Source organism: Narcine bancroftii, chromosome 1 (genome assembly GCF_036971445.1).
Source record: "Narcine bancroftii isolate sNarBan1 chromosome 1, sNarBan1.hap1, whole genome shotgun sequence".
NCBI lineage: Eukaryota > Metazoa > Chordata > Chondrichthyes > Torpediniformes > Narcinidae > Narcine > Narcine bancroftii.
The window spans coordinates 195523714-195550170 of record NC_091469.1 but is presented as its reverse complement, the minus strand read 5'-3'; the positions used below and the strand labels follow the sequence as shown (position 1 = coordinate 195550170).

General features: G+C 37.4%; 1 protein-coding gene across 4 annotated transcripts in view; it reads left to right on the top strand.

Annotated features, from left to right (window-relative positions):
- The window catches only part of LOC138736901 (transcription termination factor 1-like), a 33173-nt gene extending 9189 nt beyond the window's left edge, over nucleotides 1-23984 (top strand). For all 4 annotated transcript variants that reach the window (XM_069887091.1, XM_069887088.1, XM_069887098.1 and 1 more), the window contains 5 exons: nucleotides 5864-6092; nucleotides 17673-17759; nucleotides 18187-18252; nucleotides 18615-18700; nucleotides 23129-23984. In XM_069887091.1, coding sequence (XP_069743192.1) covers nucleotides 5864-6092; nucleotides 17673-17759; nucleotides 18187-18252; nucleotides 18615-18700; nucleotides 23129-23361 — 701 coding nt within the window. In that variant the 3' untranslated portion in view covers nucleotides 23362-23984. The remainder of the gene's footprint in view (nucleotides 1-5863; nucleotides 6093-17672; nucleotides 17760-18186; nucleotides 18253-18614; nucleotides 18701-23128) is intronic.
- Nucleotides 23985-26457: the final 2473 nt, after the last annotated feature.

The window sequence follows — 26457 nt, the reverse complement described above, 5'->3', positions numbered from 1 at the left end:
GGCTCACAGAGTCAAACAGGTGCGCAACAACGCATCCGCGAGGACAACACCGACGGGAGGGGGGACCAGCTGTGGAGTGGAAGACCCGACAGCAGGGCTCCCAGCGGGAAGATACAGAAAATAATGGGAACGGGAGGGATGAGAATGAAAAAAGGAAATCAGAGACACAACAGATAACCAGCCCAGAAGAAGAGGACCAACATCAAGACACCATAAAAAAAACCCAACAAACTGAGACAAACAGCCCAACAAGAAAGTCAGAAGAGACACAGATACAAGGAAGAGAAGTAGAAGACACAAACCCTAGAGCAGACACAGAAGAAGAAGAAGGAAAACATCAAGCTCTGCACAGAGAAATAGAAGATAAAGGGAATGGACAGTACATTGATTTTTTAAAATTTCAAGAATATATGGAAGCATTAAAAGAATGGCTGACATGAGAATTTAGTGAAATAAAAAGAAGAATAAAAGGTACAGAAGAAAAAGTGAGCAGATTAGAGCTGGTAATGACAGAAATAGGAAAAAGAGTAGACAAGGTGGAAGAATGAGAAACAGCCATAGAAATGGAAGTGGATGATTTAAAAAGAAAATTGGAAGAAACTGATAAAAAAGTTAAACAAAGGAGTTGTTAGCTCAGAAGATGGATATAATGGAAAACTATAATAGGAGAAACAATATAAAGATAGTGGGCCTTAAGGAAGATTAAGAAGGCAAAGATATGAAAGAATTTATAAAAGAATGGATCCCCAAGGTCCTGGGAATGCCAGAAATGCAGGAAGGAATGGAAATAGAAAGGGCACACAGAACATTAGCCCCGAAACCACAGCCACAACAAAAACCAAGATCCATTTTAGTAAAATTCCTGAGATATACGACAAGAGAAAATATATTGGGAGAAGGCAATGAAAAAAATGAGAGAAGACAAAAAGCCACTGGAATACAAAGGTCAAAAAAATATTTTCTACCCAGACATAAATTTGAGCTCCTGAAGAAGAGGAAGGAGTTTAGCGCAGCAAAATCGATCCTATGAAAGAAAGGCTATAAATTTATGTTAAGATATCCAGCGGTGCTTAAAATAGTTATCCCAGGGCAGCAAAGCAGACTGTTCTCGGACCCGGAGAAAGCACAAGAATTTGCAGAACGCCTGCAAAACAGAAAGAGAGATGAAGAGATGTAACAAGAACAAGAATGATGACAAACTTCATATAAAGAAGAAAAATAATGTATAAGTAAGAACTAAGGAGGGGAAGAAAAGGGAAGAAAGGAAGTAAGTGGGGAATTAAGAGGGTGAGCTTTGTTATATGTGAAGGAAAAAGTATTTTCTGGAGGGGGTTGGGTGGGAGAGAATAACAGTCACTGCGAAATGAGTTGACGCTTGCGAGCGGGTTCGCAATCCAAATGGAGAGGGGAGTTGTGGTTGCTCGACAAGGGGCAACTCAGAGATGGGGGGACAGTTGAGTTTAATGGAATTTTAGATGTGGGAATAGTGGAAATATTTTATGTTTTAGAAGTGTTGTCTTACACTGCGTTCAAAAAAAAAAACAGAAATGGATATGGGGAAAGGTGGTGATGAGGAAGCAGAAATGAGAGGTAAACAAAGTATGAAATGGCCATGTTGAACTATATGACTATAAACATTAACAAAATACATAACCAAATCAAAAGAAAGAGGCTGTTAAATTTACTGAAGAAAGAAAAAAGTGGTATAGCATTCGTGCAGGAAACACATCTAACTGAAGTGGAACACAAGAAATTAAGGAGAGACTGGGTAGGGCGTGTAACAGCAGCATCATATAACTCAAAAGCCAGAGGAGTAGCTATATTAATCAATAAAAATGTACCAATCAAAATAGAGGAGGAAATAATAGATCCAGCAGGGAGGTGTGTAATGATAAAGTGTCAGATATATTCAGAATTTTGGAACATGCTCAATGTATATGCACCTAATGAAGAGGATCAAAAATTTATGCAAGATATCTTTTTGAAGATTGCAGATATGCAGGGGAATATACTGATAGGAGGGGACTTTAACCTTAATTTGGACTCAAAGATGGATAAAAATGGAAAAAAGACTAGCAGAAAGAACAAAGTAACCAAATTTATGGTTAAATCGATGCAGGAAATGCAATTTTTGGATATATGGAGGAGACAACACCCAAAGGAGAAGAAAAACTCATATTATTTGGGTAGACATAAAACATACTCAAGGATAGACCTGTTCCTGTTGTCAGCCCACATCCAAGGGAGAGTTAGAAAAACAGAATATAAAGCTAGATTATTATCGGATCACTCACCCCCGTTATTAGCAATAGAGCTGGAGGACATCCCACTGAGAACGTATAAACTCCATGCTACTTAAAAGGCAGGATTTTAGAGAATTCATTGAGCGACAAATTAAAATGTACTTTGAAATAAATACGGAATCAGTGAAAGATGCAATGAAAGCGTTTATCAGAGGGCAGATAATAAGTTATGTAACTAAGATGAAGAAGGAATACAATCAGGAAATAGAACAGCTGGAAAGGGAAATAGCAAGTACAGAAAAAGAATTAGCAACAAGGGAAGATACAACAAAAAGAAGAGAATTGGCGGACAAAAAAATAAATTACGTAACACTACAAACGTATAAGGTGGAGAAGAACATAATGAAGACAAAACAGAAGTATTATGAGCTAGGAGAAAAAACGCACAAAATACTAGCTTGGCAGCTTAAAACAAACTAAAAGAACGGTATTGGCATCAAGGAATAAGGACAAACAAATTACATATAACTCAACAGAGATCAATGAAAACTTCAAGGAATTCTACGAGCAATTATATCGAACTGAGAATGAAGGGAAAGAAAACAAAATAAATGAGTTTCTAGCTAAAATTGAACTACCAAAATTGCAAGAAGAGGAGCAAAACAAATTAATAAAACCATTTAAAATAGAGGAAATACAGGATATATTAAAAAAAACTACCGAACAATAAAATGCCGAGCGAGGATGGACTCCCAATAGAATTCTATAAAACATTTAAAGACTTATTAATTCCTCCTCTCCTGGAAGTAATGAACCAGATTGAAGAAACACAAAACATGCCAGATTCATGTAAAACAGCAATAATTACAGTAATCCCAAAGATGGGGAAAGATCCACTAACACTAGCATCGTATAGACCAATATCTCTACTCAACACAGATTATAAGATAATAGCTAAACTATTAGCAAACAGATTGGCCGTCTGTGCACCAAAAATAGTAAAACTAGATCAATAAGGATTTATTGAGAAAAGACGAACAGCGGACAACTTAATCCATGCAGTACAAGGAAACAAGACGCCAACAGTGGCGGTTACCTTAGACGCAGAAAAAACCTTTGACAGAGTAGAATGGAATTATTTATTCAAAGTACTACAGAGGTTCAACCTACCAGAGAAATATATTAATTGGATTAAAGCATTATATAAGGGACCATTGGCAAAGGTGACAGTAAATTGATATATATCAAACCAATTTAAATTAAGCAGGTCAACTAGGCAGGGATGTCCACTATCTCCCTCACTATTCGTGTTAGCTATAGACCATTGGCAGAACTGATAAGAACAGAAAATAAAATAAGAGGGATAAAAATAAAAGAGAAGGAATATAAAATCAGTATTTGCAGATGACATCATAGTATACTTAACAGAACCAGAATTATCAATATACGAATTACATAAGAAATTGAAGGAATATGGAGAAGTATCGGGGTACAAGATCAACGCAAATAAAAATGAAGCGATGCCAATGAATAATGCGGATTTCACAAAGTTTAAGAAAGAATCACCATTTAAATGGCAAACACAAGCAATCCGATACCTAGGTATTCAACTAGATAATAATCTAGGCCATCTATACAAATTAAACTATCAGCCATTAATGAAGAAATTACAAGATGACTTAGAACATTAGAAGGATTTACCACTAACACTGATAGGAAGGGTAAACCGCATTAAAATGAATATCTTCCCAAGGATACAATACCTATTTTAATCGTTACCAATTCACCTAACAGAGAAATTCTTCAAGGAGCTAAAGAAAATAATAAGGAAATTCTTATGGAAAGGGGAGAAACCGAGGATAGCACTAGATAAATTAACAGAATGGCACAAACAAGGGGGCTTACAGCTACCAAACTTTAAGAATTATTATAGAGCAGCACAATTAAGATACCTATCAGATTTTTATCAAACAAGGGAAAAACCAGATTGGACCAGATTAGAGCTAGACAAAATAGGGGAGAAGGTACCTGAACATATACTATATAAGAGGGATGAAAAGCTGGTGCAACAGGGGAATTCACCAGAACTGCACCATCTGCTCAACGTTTGGAAGAAGATTCACGTAGAAAGGAAAAAAACAAATTATCAACTACCAAAATTAATATTGACGCAAAATCAACTAATCCCTTTCACAATAAATAACCTTTCCTTTAGAGAATGGGAGAGAAAAGGGATCAAAAGATTAGAAAATTGTTTTTCGGGAAATAAATTATTATCTTTTGAACAAATGAAGTACAAATATGGTATAACTCATGGTACAATGTTTGCATACCACCAACTGAAAAACTACTTGAAGGACAAATTGGGAAGCAGGCTGAGGTTACCAGAAGGAAGCAGTTTTGAATATGTGATTACAGACACAATGATAAATAAAAGATTTATAACAAAAATGTACATCAAACTACAAGAGAAAGAGAACGATGAAATAAGCTGAAAACCCAAACAAAAGTGGGAACAAGATCTAAACATAAAGACAAAGAATGAAACATGGGAAAAGCTATGCTCCGGAACTATGAGAAATACAATAAACATGAAGTTACGCATGATACAATATAATTAGTTACACAGGCTCTACACCATGCCCCAAAAGTTAAATAAATGGGACCCAACCGTATCAGATGTCTTCGCTGTAAGAAGGAAACAGGAACAACAGTACATGAAATTTTGGGCATGTGAGAAAGTGGAAAAGTTTTGGGAAGATCTAAATCAGGTATTAAATAAAAGCACAAAAAAATAGCATACCAAAAAATCCAGAGATCTTTCTTCTAAGTAATATAAGAAGTAAAGAACTTGGCCTCGATTTGGATAAAGCACAAAAAAGATTTATTATGATAGCCTTAGCTGTAGCAAAAAAATGTATAATGTCAACCTGGAAATCAGAAGATAGCCTGAGAATACAGCAATGGTACATAGAAATGAATAAATGTATTCCATTGGAAAAAATAACATATAATTTAAGAAATAAAATCACCATATTCGAACAAATTTGGGAATCGTACGTGGAACACAACAGAGAGGTCCACCCCATAAAATTATAGAATGAGAAGAAGACGAAATGAACTCACCCAGTGTGTCAATTTTCTTGTTTATTTTCATTGTGTGATGACATTGTTTAATGGGTTTAATGTATTGTATATGTTAAATGTTTAGTGGGTGGGGAGGGTGGTGGGAAGGAGGGAGGGGAGAAGATGACCCTGTGTGTATTCAAGAGGGAAATGTTTATGTGTATTTTGGTCAATATGGTTCATAGTGTGAAAATTTTTTTAAAAATTAAAAAATAATAAATACGGAGAGTCCACAGCTCAGTAACTTCATTTATCCCACTAAATCAATCAGGAAGTTTATATTCCAAAAGAGTTGCTTCTGACCACTAACTCAACCTTTCAGGTTATTTTACTTCGGCAACTGTTGCTTTTATTTACAAATAAATTAACAAATTTGGAAAGACTGGGTTTGGAGAATTGAAATTATGATCGCATCTAGTGTCTTGTTGAACTAATCCAGTAAGGCTAAAAGGAAAAAAAAAATTCTTATGTCATTTTTTTTTAATTGTAAACAGCGTTGAATAATGGAGCATGGAGTAAAAAGGAGGTGAAGACGTTAATGAAAATAATGGAACAAATTATGAAAGAAAGGATACAAGAATCGTCTCATGATCTAACAATCAATGATTCAAATTTAAATGTACCTGATTCAATCATGCGTGAAAATTTATACAAGAAACTTCCTTGGAGTGCAATTGCAGAGCAAATGGAGCATAGAAATTGGTTGCAATGCAGGCAGAAATGGTAAGCTAATTTAAATATCATTCATGTAATAAAGATCCTTTGAATCTTGGAAGCATTGTGGCTGTAGAGGTTTTACAAATACACTTGTAAGGTACTCTAAAAAGCACATGGCCATTTTTCTTTTAGTTTTTCTGAATATCCTGTGATTCTTATCTATCCTCATAGAATTTCTTGTTCTAAGGGCTGGTTGAAAAATCCTTACCAGAAGATGCATTATGCTGTAATATCAACTATTTTCTTCTCAAAGAAACTCATCAGTTTTCCTTTCATGTCTAGTCTTTTGCTAGGCGTGAGGCAGTTTTTGAACCATCTAATTTACAAGCATCTTGTAGGCCAGGGACGGGCAACCTTTTACCATGCGTGGTTGGATGGTGCGTCAGTGGTTGAATACTGAAACAGACATGTAATTTAAGTTTTAGATTGTCTCTGTTTGAAGTATGTAATGTACAATGAATGAACATAACTGATGATAATTTAGCAAAAACAATCCACAGGAAAATGTTCCACCAATAAGATCAACCATATTCCTTCCAAAAAAACTACGCTGATGCATTTTTGGTATTCAAGTGAAAACCCATATCGATGAGCTCCTCCCACTCACATACCACCACCAAGTTTTCAACATGGCTCAGCAGGCTGTGTTACTCCAGAGGGATTTGCATTCATGGCAAAATGTCCCTCTATTTTTCACGTTACTTTGCAAGAATTAAAACTACATTTTGCTGCGTTTTTGTGAAAGAAAATTTTTAAAATAATTTTATCCTCAAACACCACTTGCTGCATTTCATGAGTTGTTTCTTTCCAACTGTTTGACTTTCCCACAACTACTACTTGTCACTCATGCCAAACCAGGTCTTAAGGAAGCCCCCATCTCAATTTGAACTGTGCCATTCCTTGGAGACTACTTTGCGCACTGATCTTGTTCTTTTTAAGATGGACCTCGCACTACATTTATGTCCATTTAATAAAGCTGATTAGCTGTGGGTTGAGCTGTTGACATTTGATGTCAAGCAGTTGCCCCAACCTTTAATTCACTCCAGTAAAGATGACTTTAAGGTTGAGTCGATGTTTGGCGTGGTTACCTTTCCCCCGCACTAATTTCCACATATTAAGGCAAGCTCACAGCTGCACAGGGATTGGCCTAACCCCCCCCCCCCCACCTCCTTACCCACAGCTTGCATCTACTCCCCCTCCCCGCTCAGCCCACCACTCAAGTAGTGGCAGAAACAGTGACAACATCCACCTACCAGGATATTCAGGCGCAATGTGCCGCTTGTTCCTCTTCATTCCCCATTTCTTTTTGCTGGTGTTCATGGCTGTGCTTCCCATGTGGCTGGAGTGACGAGGGACAGCTCCTTGCCCTGGATCTGCACCCCTGTTGACAGATGCACTGCGCACCCCTTGGATTGAGGGCTCTGGCCACGAAGGGAGGGAACTCCTGAGTTACCTCCCCCACGCAAGTCCCATGATGCTTGTTAAAACCAACGCAGGCTTCAGCAACCATTTGTGTTGAGCCACTTAATTCCACCATGAGAGCATCCTGTGCGTCCTGCTCTGCTCTGTGACTGGACAACTCCACGCACTGAGAAATTTATTAATATCTCCTTGCCCATGAGTTGTAGGTTGCCCACACCCATCGTAGACTTTGCTTTAATAATTTGCTGCTTTGGTAAATGTTTTGTAACAGAGCAACAAATGAATACATTTTGTCACTAAGATAAATGGAGGGAAATTGATTCTATTAAAATATGTATCAAGGACCTGGCAATACAGATTTAAAATATTGATTAAAAAATAGAAGGGTTGTAAGAAATAGCTGGTTTACACAGAGTGGTTAGATCTGGAATTTAGGGCACATAAGGATAATATAGTCAATCATGTCCTTCACTGGAAAGTTGGGGAAGCATTTGAAGAGAAAGTAATTGTATGCTTGGGGAAATAAAATGGAAAACAAATGCATGGCCTTCTGTGCTGTTACTGTCTTCGCATTCTTTATATTTCTGCCTATTGTTATTACTGGCTGAATTTTTTCGCTATTTTGAAGAACTAGAAAATTACAAGGAACTGAACATGGAAAATATCAGTAGTTTCCTGCTGAATTGTAGGCATTTTTCCAAGCATATGCCACTAAGTCTGAACTTAGAAATCTCAAATGTTGCCCACTTGGAGGAGTCACGTGATGGAGTAGTGGCCAGTTGGGTTGAACCAGCCCTCTCCAGAAAAAACAAAAAAAAGTTTGGAAAAGACAGAGCTCAACAAATAAAAAACTCAAGAAATAGAAAATAAAGTTACAGAGAAGAACCAGAAGATGGCACCCAAGAAGGAGAAGGTAAGAACAATGGGAAAAAAAGGAAAATCACCAGAGAAAAAAGAAGGCGGCCTTACCTGCATGCAGGAGCAGGGAGCTGCGGTGGTGAGGAGCAGCTGACCTCCGAGGTTGATGAGTGCCCCGCGAAGTCGCGACCTCCCGACCGGTGGACTGCAAAAATAGCTCTCGGAGCCAAACAAAAGTGCGCAACTGCGCAATCAAAGGATAAAGTGAACACCGGCGGGAGGGGGGCTCAGCCAAGGAGCGGGCAGCTACAACGCGAGAAGCTGGGGGATGCCCAGCATCAGGGTGGTCAGCTGGAGGAGCAAAATAACGGCAAGGAAAGATCGATGAGCCGGAAGAGGAAGAATGGCAACAGGGTGACCGACGACAAGATGATCAACAGCAGGAGGCCCGACAGACAGATGGACTGCGACCGAAGGCCCAACAGCAAGAGGAGGCCCATCAAAGACAGAAGCAGAAGAGATACAGATACAAAGAAGAGAAGAAGACACAGATACAGAAGAAGAGGAAGAAGAAGACCAAGATCTTCACAGGGAAATAGAAGGTAAAATAGATGGACAAAATATAGATAAAGCCTTTTTTGAAGAACAAATAAGATCATTAAAAGAATGGTTATCATTGAAATTTAGTGCAATTAAAAGAAAAATAAAAAGAGCAGAAGATAAAAAGCAAAGTTTAGAACTGGTCATGACAGAAATAGGGAAGAGGGTAGAAAATGTGGAGGAACGGGAAACTGCTGTAGAATTGGAAGTATATGATTTAAGAGAAAAAATTGGAAAAAAGTGACAAAAAACTTAGAGACACAAGAGTTGTTATCTCAGAAAATTGATATGTTGGAAAACTATAGTAGGTGAAACAACATAAAAATAGTGGGCCTGAAGGAGGATGAAGGCGGCTCAGACATGAAGGAATTTATGAAAGGATGGATCCCGAATGTTTTGGGAACGACAGAATTGCATGAAGAAATGGAAATAGAAAGGGCACACAGAATACTAACACTGAAGCCGCAGTCACATCAAAAACCGAGATCCGTCTTAGTAAAAGTTTTAAGATATACAACAAGAGAAAATATACTGGAGCAGGCAAGGAATAAAGTTAGAGAAGATAATACGCCGTTGGAATACAAGGGATAAAAAATATTTTTTTACCCGGACATAAATTTTGAACTCTTAAAGAAGAGGAAGGAATTTAATACGGTGAAAACGATTTTATGGAAAAAAGGTTATAAATTCATGTTAAGACATCCAGCTGTACTTAAAGTATTTATACCTGGGAATCAAAACAAGCTGTTCTCGGATCTGTTATATGTATTAAAAAAGTGTTTTCGGGGGGGGTGGGGCTGTGGGCAGAGAATAACCATCACAGCAAAATCAGTTGACACTTGCGAGCAAGATCACAAACCAAATGGAAAGGGGAGTTGTGGTTGCCCAGCAAGGGATAAGGGGAAACTCAGAGAGGGGGGGGGGGTTCATTTGGGGGTTAAGGTGTTATTGGATGTTGGGATTGTCAGAGTATTTCATGTTTTAAATGTGTTGTCATACATTGAGTTTAAAAAGGGAAACTTAAAAGACAAAAATGGGAAAAAAGGAGATGGAGGTGGCGAGGAGGCGGAAAAGAGGTGTAAACAAGATATAAGATGGCCACATTGAACTATATGACTATAAACATTAATGGAATACATAACCAAATTAAAAGGAAGAGGCTACTAAATTTACTGAAAAAAGAAAAAAAATAGATGTAGCATTTTTGCAGGAAACGCATCTAACTGAAGTGGAACATAAACTAAAGAGAGACTGGGTAGGACACGTAGCAGCAGCATCATATAATTCAAAAGCTAGAGGTGTAGCCGTATTAGTTAACAAAAATGTACCAATCAAGATAGAGGAGGAAATAACAGATCCAGCAGGGAGGTATGTAATGATAAAGTGTCAGACATACTCAGAATTTTGGAATTTGCTCAATATATATGCACCCAACGATGAGGATCAAAAGTGTATGCAAGATATTTTTTTGAAGATTGCAGACACACAAGGAAATATATTGATAGGAGGGGATTTTAACCTTAATTTGGATCCAATGTTGGATAAAACTGAACAAAAGACAAGCAAAAAGAATAAAGTAGCCAAATTTAAGGTTAAATCAATGCAGGAAATGAATCTTATAGATATATGGAGGAGACAGCACCCAAAAGAGAAGGAATATTCATATTACTCGTGTAGACATAAAACACACTCAAGGATTGATATGTTTTTGTTGTCGGCTCATATTCAAGGGAGAGTCAGGAAAACTGAGTATAAAGCTAGACTACTTTCAGATCAGTCACCCCTGCTATTAGCAATAGAACTGGAGGACATCCCACCAAGAACGTATGGATGGAGGTTAAACCCCATGCTACTTAAAAGCAGGAATTTAGAGAGTTTATTGAACGCCAAATTAAAACATATTTTGAAATAAACACAGAATCGGTTAAAGATAAATTCATACTATGGGATGCAATGAAAGCTTTCATTAGAGGGCAGATAATAAGTTATGTAACTAAGATGAAAAAGGAATACAATCAGGAAATAGAGCAGCTGGAAATGGAGATAGCAAGTACAGAAAAGGAACTAGTGAAAAGGGACAATATAAAGAAAAAGAGGGAATTGGCGGACAAAAAAATAAAATACGAAACATTACAAACATACAAGATGGAGAAGAACATAACAAAAACAAAGCAAAAGTATTATGAATTGGGAGATAAAATATTGGGCTGGCAATTTAAAACAGAACAAGCTAAAATAATTGTATTGTCATCAAGGTAAAAGGACAAACAAATCACATGTAACCCAACAGAGATTAATGAAAATTTTAAGGAATTTTATGAACAATTATACCAAACTCCGAATGAGGGGAAAGATGATAAAATAGAAAAGTTTTTAGCTAAAATTGAACTGCCAAAATTGCAAGAAGAGGAACAAGACAAACTGATAAAACCATTTGGAAATCGAGGAAGTACAGGATATATTAAAAAAGCTGCTGAACAATAAAACACCAGGAGAAGATGGATTTGCAATAGAATTTTATAAAACATTTAGAGAGTTATTTAATTCCTCCTTTCCTGGAAGTATTGAATCAGGTAGAAGAAACACAAAACTTACCAGACTCATGTAAGACAGCAATAATTACAGTAATACCAAAGACTAGGAAGGATCCATTAACACCAGCATCATATAGACCAATGAGGGTTGGTGCCAGAACACAGCCTTGCTTCACGCCATTGTTAATGGAGAAGGGTTCAGAGAGCTCATTGCTGTATCTGACCCGACCTTGTTGGTTTTCGTGCAGTTGGATAATCATGTTGAGGAACTTTGGGGGACATCCGATGCGCTCTAGTATTTGCCAAAGCCCTTTCCTGCTCACGGTGTCGAAGGCTTTGGTGAGGTCAACAAAGGTGATGTAGAGTCCTTTGTTTTGTTCTCTGCACTTTTCTTGGAGCTGTCTGAGGGCAAAGACCATGTCAGTGGTTCCTGTTTGCGCGAAAGCCGCACTGTGATTCTGGGAGAATATTCTCGGCGACACTAGGTATTATTCTATTTAGTAGAATCCTAGCGAAGATTTTGCCTGCAATGGAGAGCAACGTGATTCCCCTGTAGTTTGAGCAGTCTGATTTCTCGCCTTTGTTTTTGTACAGGATGATGATGGTGGCATCACGAAGATCCTGAGGCAGTTTACCTTGGTCCCAACAAAGCTTGAAAAACTCATGCAGTTTGGCATGAAGAGTTTTGCCGCCAGCCTTCCAGACTTCTGGGGGGATTCCATCCATACCTGCTGCTTTGCCACTTTTCAGTTGTTCGATTGCCTTATATGTCTCATCCAGGGTGGGAACCTCATCCAGCTCTAGCCTTAGGGGCTGTTGAGGGAGCTGGAGCAGGGCGGAATCTTGGACTGAGCGGTTGGCACTGAAAAGAGATTGGAAGTGTTCTGACCATCGGTTGAGGATGGAGATCTTGTCGCTGAGGAGGACTTTGCCGTCTGAGCTGCGCAGCGGGCTTTGGACTTGGGGTGAGGGGCCGTACACAGCCTTTAGAGCCTCGTAGAAACCCCTGAAGTCGCCAATGTCCGCGCTGAGCTGTGAAGCAATGGCGTGAAGCAAGGCTGTGTTCTGGCACCAACCCTCTTTTCAATCTTCTTCAGCATGATGCTGAACCAAGCCATGAAAGACCCCAACAATGAAGACGCTGTTTACATCCGGTACCGCACGGATGGCAGTCTCTTCAATCTGAGGCGCCTGCAAGCTCACACCAAGACACAAGAGAAACTTGTCCGTGAACTACTCTTTGCAGATGATGCCGCTTTAGTTGCCCATTCAGAGCCAGCTCTTCAGCGCTTGACGTCCTGCTTTGCGGAAACTGCCAAAATGTTTGGCCTGGAAGTCAGCCTGAAGAAAACTGAGGTCCTCCATCAGCCAGCTCCCCACCATGACTACCAGCCCCCCCACATCTCCATCGGGCACACAAAACTCAAAACGGTCAACCAGTTTACCTATCTCGGCTGCACCATTTCATCAGATGCAAGGATCGACAATGAGATAGACAACAGACTCGCCAAGGCAAATAGCGCCTTTGGAAGACTACACAAAAGAGTCTGGAAAAACAACCAACTGAAAAACCTCACAAAGATAAGCGTATACAGAGCCGTTGTCATACCCACACTCCTGTTCGGCTCCGAATCATGGGTCCTCTACCGGCACCACCTACGGCTCCTAGAACGCTTCCACCAGCGTTGTCACCGCTCCATCCTCAACATCCATTGGAGCGCTTACACCCCTAACGTCGAAGTACTCGAGATAGCAGAGGTCGACAGCATCGAGTCCACGCTTATGAAGATCCAGCTGCGCTGGATGGGTCACGTCTCCAGAATGGAGGACCATCGCCTTCCCAAGATCGTATTATATGGCGAGCTCTCCACTGGCCACCGTGACAGAGGTGCACCAAAGAAAAGGTACAAGGACTGCCTAAAGAAATCTCTTGGTGCCTGCCACATTGACCACCGCCAGTGGGCTGATATCGCCTCAAACCGTACATCTTGGCGCCTCACAGTTCGGCGGGCAGCAACCTCCTTTGAAGAAGACCGCAGAGCCCACCTCACTGACAAAAGACAAAGGAGGAAAAACCCAACACCCAACCCCAACCAACCAATTTTCCCTTGCAACCGCTGCAATCGTGTCTGCCTGTCCCGCATCGGACTTGTCAGCCACAAACGAGCCTGCAGCTGACGTGGACTTTTAACCCCCTCCATAAATCTTCGTCCGCGAAGCCAAGCCAAAGAAGAGAGATATAGACCAATATCCCTACTTAACTCAGATTATAAGATAATAACGAAATTATTAGCAAACAGATTGGCCAACTGTACCAAAAATAGTAAAAGAAGATCAAACTGGATTTGTCAAGAAAAGACGAACAGCAGACAATGTCTGTAAACTTATTAATTTAATTCATGCAGCTCCAGGAAGTAAAAAACCAACAGTGGCTGTTGCCTTAGACCCAGAAAAAGCCTTTGACAGGGTAGAGTGGAACTACTTATTAAAGTATTACAGAAGTTCAATCTGCCAGAAAAATATATTAACTGGATTAAAGCATTATATAATGGACTGTTGGCAAAGGTAGTAGTAAATGGATATGTATCGAACCAATTCAAATTAAGTAGATCAACTAGGCAGGGATGTCCATTATCCCCTTCATTGTTCACCTTAGCAATAGAACCATTGGCAGAGCTGATAAGAATAGAAAATAAAATAAAAGGGATAAAAATAAAGGAGGAGGAGTATAAAATTAGTTTATTTGCAGATGACATCATAGTATACCTAACAGAACCAGAGATATCAATAAAAAAACTACATAAGAAATTGAAGGAATATGGAGAAATATCAGGGTATAAGGTCAACGCAAATAAAGAGTAATGCGGATTATACAGAACTTAAAAACGAATCACCATTTAAATGGCAAACACAAGCAATCCGATACCAAGGTATCAGGTTAGACAATAACTTTAGCCACTTGTACAAACTAAATTATCAGCCATTAATAAAGAAATTACAGGAAGACATAGAACACTGGAAAGAATTACCACTAACGTGTTATTAAAATGAATGTTCCCAAGGATACAATACTTATTTCAAACGTTACCAATTCTCTTAACAGAGAAATTCTTCAATGAACTAAAGAGAATTATAAGGAAATTCTTGTGGAAAGGGGGGAAAACCAAGGGTAGCGCTAGATAAATTAACAGAGAGTATAACCAAGGTGATTCGCAGTTACCAAACTTCAGAAATTATTGTATTGCTGCACAATTAAGGTATTTATCAGATTTTTACCAGACGAGAGAAAAACCAGACTGGACTAAGATAGAACTAGGTAAAATAGGAGGGAAGATACTGGAACATACACTTTATAAGTGGGATGAAAAGCTGGTGCAATATAACAGCTCACCAGTATTGCATCATTTACTTCATATATGGAAGAAGATTCACGTAGAAAAGAAAAAAATGAATTACCAAATACCAAAATTGTTGTTGTTGACACAAAATCCACTAATCCCTTTTACAATAGATAACCTTTCCATTAGAGAATGGGAGAGAAAAGGAATCAAGAGAATAGAAAATTGTTTTTGGGAAATAATTTATTAACATTTGAACAGTTGAAGGACAAATATGGAATAACTCACAGTACAACTCTTATTTAAAGAATAAATTGGGAAACAGATTGAGATTACCAGAAGGAAGCAGCTTTGAATATGTGATTACAGATACAATGATAATTAAAAGACTTATAACAAATATGTACATTAAGCTGCAAGGTAAGGAAAATTATGGCCTGGAAGTCAGCCTGAAGAAAACTGAGGTCCTCCATCAGCCAGCTCCCCACCATGACTACCAGCCCCCCCATATCTCCATCGGGCACACAAAACTCAAAACGGTCAACCAGTTTACCTATCTCGGCTGCACCATTTCATCAGATGCAAGGATCGACAACGAGATAGACAACAGACTCGCCAAGGCAAATAGCGCCTTTGGAAGACTACACAAAAGAGTCTGGAAAAACAACCAACTGAAAAACCTCACAAAGATAAGCGTATACAGAGCTGTTGTCATACCCACACTCCTGTTCGGCTCCGAATCATGGGTCCTCTACCGGCAACACCTATGGCTCCTAGAACGCTTCCACCAGCGTTGTCTCCGCTCCATCCTCAACATTCATTGGAGCGCTTTCATCCCTAACGTCGAAGTACTCGAGATGGCAGAGGTCGACAGCATCGAGTCCACGCTGCTGAAGATCCAGCTGCGCTGAGTGGGTCACGTCTCCAGAATGGAGGACCATCGCCTTCCCAAGATCGTGTTATATGGCGAGCTCTCCACTGGCCACCGTGACAGAGGTGCACCAAAGAAGAGGTACAAGGACTGCCTAAAGAAATCTCTTGGTGCCTGCCACATTGACCACCGCCAGTGGGCTGATATCGCCTCAAACCGTGCATCTTGGCGCCTCACAGTTCGGCGGGCAGCAACCTCCTTTGAAGAAGACCGCAGAGCCCACCTCACTGACAAAAGACAAAGGAGGAAAAACCCAACACCCAACCCCAACCAACCAATTTTCCACTGCAACCGCTGCAACCGTGTCTGCCTGTCCCGCATCGGACTTGTCAGCCACAAATCTTCATCCGCGAAGCCAAGCCAAAGAAGAAGAAGAAGGAAAATTATGAAATAAGCTATAAACCCAAACAAAAGTGGGAAAAGGACTTAAATATAAAGATAAAGAATGAAACATGGGAAAAGTTATGTTCTGGAACTATGAAGAATACAATAAACACAAGGTTACGCATGATACAGTATAATTGGTTACACAGGTTAAATATCACTCCTCAAAAATTAAAAGAATGAGATCCAACATTATCAGTTAGATGTTTTTGCTGTAAAAATGAAATGGGAACAACAATATATGCAATTTGGACATGTACAAAAGTGAATACATTTTGGGAAGAACTAAATCAGATATTAAATAAAATCACAAAAAACCACATACCAAAAAATCCAAAAATCCTTCTTTTAATTAACATAAGAAGTAAAGAATTAGGCCTCAAGTTGGATAAAGCGCAAAAAAGATTCATTATGATAGCCTTAGCAGTAGCAAGAAAATGTATAATGTCAACTTGGAAAATGGAAGAGAGCCTGAGAATACAGCAATGGTACATGGAAATGAATAAATGTATTCCATTGGAAAAAATAACATATAATTTAAAAAATAAAGTTACATTGTTTGAACAAATTTGGGAACCATACATGGAACATAACAGAGAGAGCTTGCCTCGGAACTCCATCCCCTGAAATGATAAGAAGACAAAATGATTAGATTTAGTGTGTCAAAGTAGATGACACATTTTTCTTGTTTGTTTTTCCCTTGTGTGAAGACATTTTATGGTTTTATTGCATTGTACATGTTGAATATTTATTGGTTTTGGAGGGGGGTTGGTGGGAAGGGGGAAGGGAGGAAAAAAGGGGGAAAATGCCGCTGTGTATATTTAATAACAAACGTTTGTACATATTTTGGTTGATATTTAAAAAAAAATTTAAATGTTGCCCACTTATTTGTCCACACTGTAAAGTTAAAGTTTAGTGTGATTTTTGTAGTGTAGCATCAGTACTTGTGCTGGGGTGTCTTCCTGCTGAACCTACACCTGATTCCATGAAGGAGAGCTGTGTGGTTCCTACATAAGAATTGGGTCATTCGCATTGACTGAATTAATTTTATGTTTATAATTGTGTTTAAATTTTTTAATAGCCTTTTGCATTGATGTGAATGCTAGAGTTTTTGGCAAGTTTTGCATCTGATGGAAAAGTCAGTCCAAAGTTTTTTTTTCAGTTGCTTCATGGGTGGGATGTGTCATCCTTTCCTCCTTTTCATCCCTTCTCTCTCTTAATATGCCAAGACCCTGCTACCATGTGCCTAACCTTTTATGACTTTCAAAGAGCAAATGCAGGGTGATGGATCAGCAAAAAGGCAAGTTTATTCTTTCCACATAAGTCATTATCAAGTTGTTTACTCAGACAAATCTGCAGGATATTCCTTTAGACGTGAGGCAGCAAATTCAGAAAATTTTTCAAAATGCTGAAATAAATTTGTCCTCCAATCAATATCTGCTGATTCATAATCACTAAATTTAAATTAGTATGTTCCAAAACTACTGTGGTGGTTATAATTACTTTTATTCTGTGGTAGGATGAATATCTTGGCTACAAAAATGTCTGGTGGTTCAATGGACTTGAAAATGAACAGTTACCAGAACAATGTCAATCTCATCAAAAGGTAAATACTGTGGTTAGGATTACTGAGGCCATAACAATTCTCAATTATAGGATTTATAATAAAGCATTTTATAATTACCAGCATTTTATAATTAATGCCTTTTACCCAGTAAAGCAATTTAAGAGTGAGAATTTTAACTTGGTTGGCCTTGTTTATATGATGTTAAGATTCTAAAGGCAAAAATTTAACAATTTTATTCATAAGATTTTATTATTCTGCTGAGATGTATTTTGACCAGTTTTTAGACATTTTAGACACATTAATGTTGGCTGATAGTCACAACTGAGAGCACAGATATACTAGAAATAGATAGTACACTGTATCTAGTTTATTCCTATGGTTTAAAAAAGAGAAATTTCTATTGTGATTTTGACAAAAACATTATCAATAGAAACTAGATGTAAACCATGTTGATTGTAATTTGCAGATTGTACCTGTCGGGCATTGATGACATTGGTGAGGTGAACTGGGATGAGCTTTGCAGTGCTGTTGGGTAAATAATGTTCACTTTAATTTTGAGGCAATAAAGTAACAGCAATTAGATTGATGGTCAAAAACTAGGAGAGGGCCAAATTAGTTGACTCCTTATCCTGAGGTTGTTTCTAAGATATAATTTCTCCTGAATTTAATAATGTAATTAAATTCTGATTAAGAATACAAGCCTTTGAAAATACAAATTAATTTTCTGTTGGAATGGCTTTTTCTTACAATTTTTTTTGTCTGAATTTCACCAAATTTTGTGAAAATATGAATTTATTTCCATTTAGCTGAATGTGTTGGCATTTGTTTCAGTAAAATTATTTTCATTTTTTTAAGAGCTAAGCTATACAATTGTATCTGTTTTTATTTTTCTAGAGATGTTCCCCCTATAACCATTCAAAGGATGTTCTATAGATTAAAAAACCGTTATGTACCTAACTGGACTAGGAAATCCTTTGGAGGTCAGTGTCCTGTCCAGTTACTTCTGTTATACTGTCTTATATTTTTTATGGTGAGTTTGTCAAGGCAGTGATTAATGAGTCATTGTATGCTACGGGTTTTCTTGTTAGTTGATCTCTGCTAAGGCTGTAGTTGAGTATTATAATTGGCCTAACCATAATTGTTTGAAGAACCAGAAAGTAAATCTTGATGCTTTTATTATTTCTTGCAACACTCATTCATTGCCAGATTAATATGTTGCAACTAGCAATATATGCTGACAAAGCTAATTTTTAAAATATGTGGTATGATTTTGTATGATGTTCAAAAAGTATGATTTTGAACATATTTATTTCATCACATTAGTTTAGAATTAACAAAAAAGGTCCCATGAATTTAATATAGGATTTAAAAAATTAAAAAATAGAGCCATTTAATCACATTTTTCTAATACTATTGTGAAACATTACTGTTATACTGGTTGCTGCTTGTCTCTCTGTAACTAAAATTATTTATGGAAATGGTAGTGGCAGCACCCAGAATTTGTGGTTCCACATTAGGAAAGCTGTAATAGAAGTTCATTAAGTATGTTTAATATTTGTGGTATTTTGGATTTGCTATTACTTCCTAATTTACATAGTTGCATGTTGATTTGCTTTGTAGTTGTCCTGTTTAATAATATTTATGTCTTTGTGGTAGTAATTTATTTGCTAAATAAACTAAACAGCTTAATTAGAGTTCTGTAAAGCCCAATGAACAGGTTTAACCTTGGTGTGGATGTTTACTTCCTCTTTGTAACATATGGTGTTCCAAAAAAAAGTGCTGCCAGTTGTTGAACCAGATCCATTCAATAAAGCAACCATTCAGTCATGAAGAGTACACAAGGACCTTGGCAGTTGACATCATTTGGAGGAATAATGGAGGATAGACCAATTCACATTGATCAAGTGGGTTGATCATTTTAGATTGTGCATTCATCATAGTAAGCCAAATTGTTGTTAAAATTCTAAGTAAATAATTAAGCAGGGATAAATGTACAGTACATTTATAATTATCCAAAATGGTCAGGAGGGCCTGTGGCAGATAAACTTTTTTTTTGGATAATTGGTAATTTTTTTAAAAACAGCCCAGTAGCAACAGCATATCACTTGTAACAATGTTTAAACCACAAGGGAAGGCTTTTTTAAAGCATTAAAATAATGTTTAATTCTCACCAAAAAAATGTTGGCCCTGCTCCTGCCTAGGAGCCCGATGTCCCCGCTCCAGCCCAGAGGCCGCTCTCCTTGATGACTCCGGGACAAGGGATTCTTCCTTCCGCTTACGGCTGGAAGACAGTGGCGTCCAATTTGAGAGGGGGAGTTGGAGAGAAAAGTCAATAGGGGAAGGTAAAGAAGAAGTAGAAAGAGAGGGGAGGGAGTTACCTGAAATGAGGACAGTCATTGTTCCAATTTCATGTCGCGTGAATTTTTTTAACCTGTGAGGTCAGTTCAGTTCTGAAAAAAAATTATATAAATGAGAATTTCTGATTTGTTGAGGATCTCATTTATCCAAAAATTTTAAAAATTACTAGCCTCCAAATCTAATATTGGAAAAAAAACTCTGACAGTTTATCAAGCTCACTCTAACCAAGAATTTGAATTCTCTCAGGATAATTAATTTTTTTGCAGAAAGAATATGTGAGGCAACAGTGTTCATCATTGTAAAGCAGTAATTTGAATGTCTGTTTGTAGCAGGTGTACTTGAATTCAACATTCATCAATTTGCTATCCTGTGTCATTTCTACATTAATAGATATGCTATTAAAACACAGCTCTAGTATCAAAAAGATAGTCAATGTATATGTAGAAGAAACTTCAGTGGTGCAATCATTCTTAATTGGTATCAGGTTTGGTATGAAAATTAACTTTTAGAAATGAATCATTTTAATACCAGCAATTTTTTTTAAAGAAAAATATTTTTCTTTTGATTTAGAATTCAGACTCTGAATCTTATTTATGTTTTGTTACTTTTTTTGCCCTTCACACAGTTAGCACAAAGCTATTATAGCTCATCGACCCAGGTTCAAATCCAAGTTGTCTGTCAGGAGTTTGCACTTTCTTCCTGTGTCTGTATGGGTTTTCTGGTTTCCTCACACCCTTAACTCTGGACTCTGTGTCCCAGTTTTCCAGGACTACCAACAAGCGCATATACTCTAATTTTCCAGGACAAATTTTGTACCCAATCACATACTGTACTTCATTATTGAAAGGTTTACCCATAGACCCAATCTGGAGTATTTATGATGAAAGATTTAAAATGATCAGAGTCCAAGGGGTTAAAATGAAAAGGGTTTGTAAGTTATTTGGTGTATTTGCACAGTATGGGCTGGAAGGGCCTGTTCCCTTGCTTGCATGCTTAAATTTAAATAAGATTTGATGGTGAATATTTTAACTTCTAATTTTTAATTCAGACCAACATCTCAAAGATTCTTATTCTGTTATGTTGAAATGCACCCCGTTGCTTTTTTCTGCTCTTGGGTCTCAGATATACTGTTGTTATGAGCCCAGAGGACCCATAAACCCAGCAGCATTAGATATTCACCAAGACAAATGGTTACTTAAACAAAAGTTGCTTTTAATTATCTTTAAACATGAAAACAGGATCAAACTTTAACTTATCTATTATTAACTTAACTTAACCTAACTTAGCCCCCTTCTAATTCTAAGAGCATATGTATGTAATGTGTGTGTAAGTTCAGAAACGTTCATTGGTTCACGGTCCAATCTAACTTCTCATTCCTCCAAGTTCACAGGTTGCAGGCAATTCTTATACTGTGCACAGAATTTAACATTTATAAAGTTCACCAGACTTTGGTGCTTGAAAGGTAAATGGTTACCACTCAGGAAGGTTCTTGTTGGTTTTCAGAGAGAGATGTCTTCCATCAATCACTTCAGTATCTTGCTGATGAAACGTGCCCCCTCAGGGTTCTCCAGATGATAACCTCTTTCTTTCAGGTCAATAGAGTTCCTTTTTGTTTCTCTTATTCCAAGTGAAACATTAGACAGCCAGTCCTCTCCCCTTGCATGAACCACAAGGGCTTCAACCAGGGTATCTTCCAAAAACTTGTCCTGTTTCAGTCCCAGAAACCTCTGTTTCTCTCTCTCTCACACACATACACACACACTCTGAGACTGAGAGAAAGCTTGTTTGACTCTCTTTGCTTGCAAAACCACATGACCCTCTTACAACAGCAAGTCTTCTGCAGACAAGAGTGGAACCAGCATTCACTTTCATCTGTTGCTTTTGGGTAAATAAGAATCCATTAGTGACATCTCTTGAGCACTCTTCAAAGCTCTTGCAAAAAGGTGTGAGAAGCCAATATATCTATCTCATTCCTGTGAGATTTTTGTTTTGCTATTCTCAATAAGATCTGTTTTAAAGTGTTTGCTTGTGACCTACTGTAACAAACCTTTCTCAATTTATCTCCCAAAAACACTTCTATACACTCTGTTACACTGAATAGAGCATCATGCTTAAATGTCAGCCCAGTTATTGTAAAATACTCTCTAAAACTGGGACAGTTATAAACCTAATGAATAGCAAGTGCCAATCATTTGATGCTGATGGGAAAATTGGACTATGAAGTGTATGTGTTTACTGGTGGCCAAAAATATTATTCGTTCTTAGTAAATGCTATAAAACTAGTATTTCCCACATGTGCAACTTATTTAATGAGCAGCAATACTTGCTGTATTCCAGCTTCCTTGACAACTCCTGAAAATTGTATATTGGTTTCTGAATTTTAGTTTCCTACATTTCATTCTGTCCAAAATGAATTTGTGGTTCATTGGAAAGTGAATCTGATTTTGGATTTTCTATCCTTTTGTGGTGAAATTTATTTATTGAAAGTATACAGCTGGAATGGCAGGAAGCATCTTCACAATAAACGTGTGGATCTTCATACTGATATTTACTGAAGATGTTCCTGACCGTTACATCAAAAAAAGATGAGTGGAATTGCAAACTAGTTGAAAGAGTTCTTAATCTCGTGGGTTCAAATTCATCAAAGTATGTATTTGCCTCAGAATTAATGTGTTTATGATATTTGTTTGATTTAATGTGTAAGCTAGATAATTAATATACCTGAAATGAATTCTGAAAAAGAAAGCTTTTAAAGCTGTAATGTTGCATTTTGCTGCAGGGTTTTAGTGAAATGTTGAACCAGCGTCTACGTGATATGCAAAGTCTGTTGTCTTAGCAGCTTGTGTATTTATTATCTAGCTCGATGGAGTGCACAGACTATATGATTGCTATAATTTGATAGGTGTTAAATGGAGAGAATGCTTAAACTTTTGAAAACTCATAGATGAAAAGGTCTTATTAAATATTAAATCACCAGTCTTTTCTAAAGTATATATTGAACAATGCTGAATAGTGAAATGTTAAAAAAAATTTAATTTTTTTTAATATAGCTATTATAGAATTCCTATATGACTATATACTTCCAAAAATGGAAGCAGCGCTTGACAGAAAAGGCCAAGTGGAAGATGCTCATCAGACACAACATATCTTTCATTTAAGTGATATATTTAATGACATTGATAACTCTGACACTGAAGATGAAAATGACGAAACTGAGAAAATACATCCATCAAAAGAAGACATTTGGACATCAGTGCATACACCAGTGAGAGAAACGCATTGAAACTGTTTGTTGTGATTGGAAGTACTGTACATGTTTGTAGGATGCATTAGGAGCGGATGTTGTCCATTGAGCTGTTTTAATGCATTGTTTTTACATGAGAGTGTGTGAATTTCCATACTCCTGTCATTTTCTATTATAATTCTTTAGTTTTATTGTTCAACAGTTTACAAGATGAATTCCTATCAACTAACTTCTGTTGAAAAGGATATTTCAGAAATTGTGTAGAACTATAAATCCTTACCCTTTTTTGTTTGTCAAGATGAACAATTCAACCTCTGAGAAGCATACACATGTCTTAAATTAACGTGCAAATATTTTTGACAGGTCTGTCTAACTTTTAAAATTTTTCATTGTCAAATATCACTTTTTATTCAGCTATGATGTTTATTCTGAATCATTCTCAAACAGGTCGCAGAAATGTCCATATAGTGTGACTACAACTTCTCAATCTGAGGTTTTAAGGAAAAATAATGCATCGTGATCTAAAATTTACTGTTCATTTGAGGAACATTAAGGATGTGATATGAAATATAGGGTATTATAGTGACAAAATTGTTCTATGTAACTGTTCATTTTATAAACCTCGGAAATAATTAAAAAGTATAATTGACATTGCACTTTCACTATCACGTAGGAGTAGTTTTTCAAACAGCAAAGATCCGCAAACACCGAGCAAGATAAAGGATCGGTTAATGTTTTGGTGATATTTGAAGGCTGGATACAAAAGGAATCAAAAAAGAAAATGCTAAGTACTCAGAGTCCCATCATATCTGTGGCGAATGCAACAATTGATATTTTGCGTTCTTCACCTTTCATTAAAACTATGATTTCTTATCTCTTGTAATAATGTGGCATGTGCGCATATATAATATAAATCAAAAATGGCAATGGACTTATAATTGTTACCATGGATAGAGATTTTCCGCTAAATTGCTTCATTATTGCTATGTGGTACTCTGGAGAGTCATACTAAATTATGTATTACAATCTTTTATTTTTAGAGAAGAGTTAGCAACAGCCAAACTGGAGTGGGTGGGAAAATGAAGAGTTCATTTGCAATGTTTATGTTTTGCAAATTGGAAGCCAGTTAAGGAATATTATTGATGTGGAGGGGTTCAGAACAAAACAGTAATGTTTGAACAATCAAGGCAGGGTAAAGATACAGAAGAGAGTTTAATTTTCAGTTGCTTTTCTCCTGTGAGATTTTTGTTTTGCTATTCTAAAGCTCTTTACAAGTCCTTTTCACACTTGCATCCCACTTGATTTGGCCATTCAGTGTCCTGGGATAGGAATGGAGGTTTGGCCTTTCACATTAGACCACTCCTAAATGGGACACTGAGCACTTTCACACTTGCAAGGGTCTATCCCTGGCATTTGGTCTGTTCTACCTTCAGCACACAAAATAACAGAAATGATGTCATCTCATTCTGTATAATGCTTTGGACGTTCTGTAGATGTCTGAATCCGTTACCACATAGGTCTTATCGGCCTGCTTATCTGCAAAGAGTGGTCTTAAAAGGCAGCGAACTCCTGATGTCAAGTGGCAGAATTTTAATGATATCTTGCGTATAACCTGTGATGTGTTTGAGGAGGAGAGTTTGGCTGAACTGAGTATGCTGTAAAATGAAGTATCTTGAACGGGTGCATAATACCAGAAGGATGTGAAAGGGGGAGGTCACGCGATCCCCTTATTACTCCTGGGGATTTTATTTTAAAAATGTACTAATTAAGTAAAGTGTGCATTATTAAAGTTACTATAAAGTTAATCTAAAATGTTGACAATTAAGAACAAAATGACACTTAGAAAAGAAAAAAACTTTAAAAACTACAAAAGAAAAACATGAACCAAGGAAAAAATAACCTGGGCCTACCTTCTCAGAGAAGGCAGCAGCTGGAGTTTCTCCTGGAGACAGCCCTGGAGAGGGACTATCTCACAGAGCCATCCCTGCAGCTCTCTGCAAAGATGGCACCATTGCAACTCGCGCATGCATGCTGTTGATGGGGGGAAAAAAGGAAAAAAAATCTTCACTCCTCTTTAAAGGCCAGTCCAGCACTCCATTTGTAGAAGAAGACTTACCTGGTGTAGAAGATTATTCTAATGATTCTGTAAGTGACGAGGAAAATATAAGCACAGAAGAAGAATTTAATGGCAAGTCAAAGTTTTTTTAAGGAAAAAAATGGATAAAATGAGACCACAATTGATAAACACAAATGCAATGGAAAATAATTTTAAATTTTTAACTGGAGAAATACAACAAGCTAAAATTGACTTTAATCAATAAATAGCATTTTACAAAGGGTTGATAATTAGAAGAAAGAATTCAAGATGACTGAAGATGTTCAACGTATTGTGGAAAGAACAAATGTTAATGAGGACTCTGTTACTGCTTTGGTTTCCATGAATGAAACATTAATAGAGAAGGTCGATATTTTGGAAAACTATAGTGGTAGGAATAATCTTAAATTAAATTGTTGGAATGTCAGAAGGCCAAGATGTATTTTTTTTTCATGATTGGATACTGGAAATATTTGGACCAGAAAATTTCAAAGAGAGAATTTTGATTGAGATGGCCCATAGAGCTCTCCGATCAAAACTGGAACTGAATCAGAGACCTTGGTCTATACTGATTAGATTTCTAAATTATCAAGATAGAGAGAAGATACTTGGTTTGGCAATGAGAAGAGCTAAAGAATGTAGACCTTTGAAATACAAGGGTGATAAGATTTTTTCTTTTTACCCAGATTTGAGTCGAGCTCTTTTGAAGAAAAGGAGTTTAATCTGGTAAAGAAGGCTTTATATGATCAAGGTTACAGGTTTGTGCTTCGATACCCAGCTACATTGAAAGTATTTATGCCAGATCAGCAAAATGTCTTATTCACCAATTATATTCAGGCTGAATATTTTGTTAAAGACTTGCCCAAGGCTTGATTACCACAAGGGGACTTGTTGAAATGATTTACTAATAAATGGGGAGTGCATTTTCCTCTTTCTATAATTTTTTCTTTTCCCCAAGGAGCCAGGGGCTGTGTTTGTCAGTTTCTGTCAACTACATGTGTTTTCGTGGTTTAACCATGACCCGTACAATGGAGGGTTGT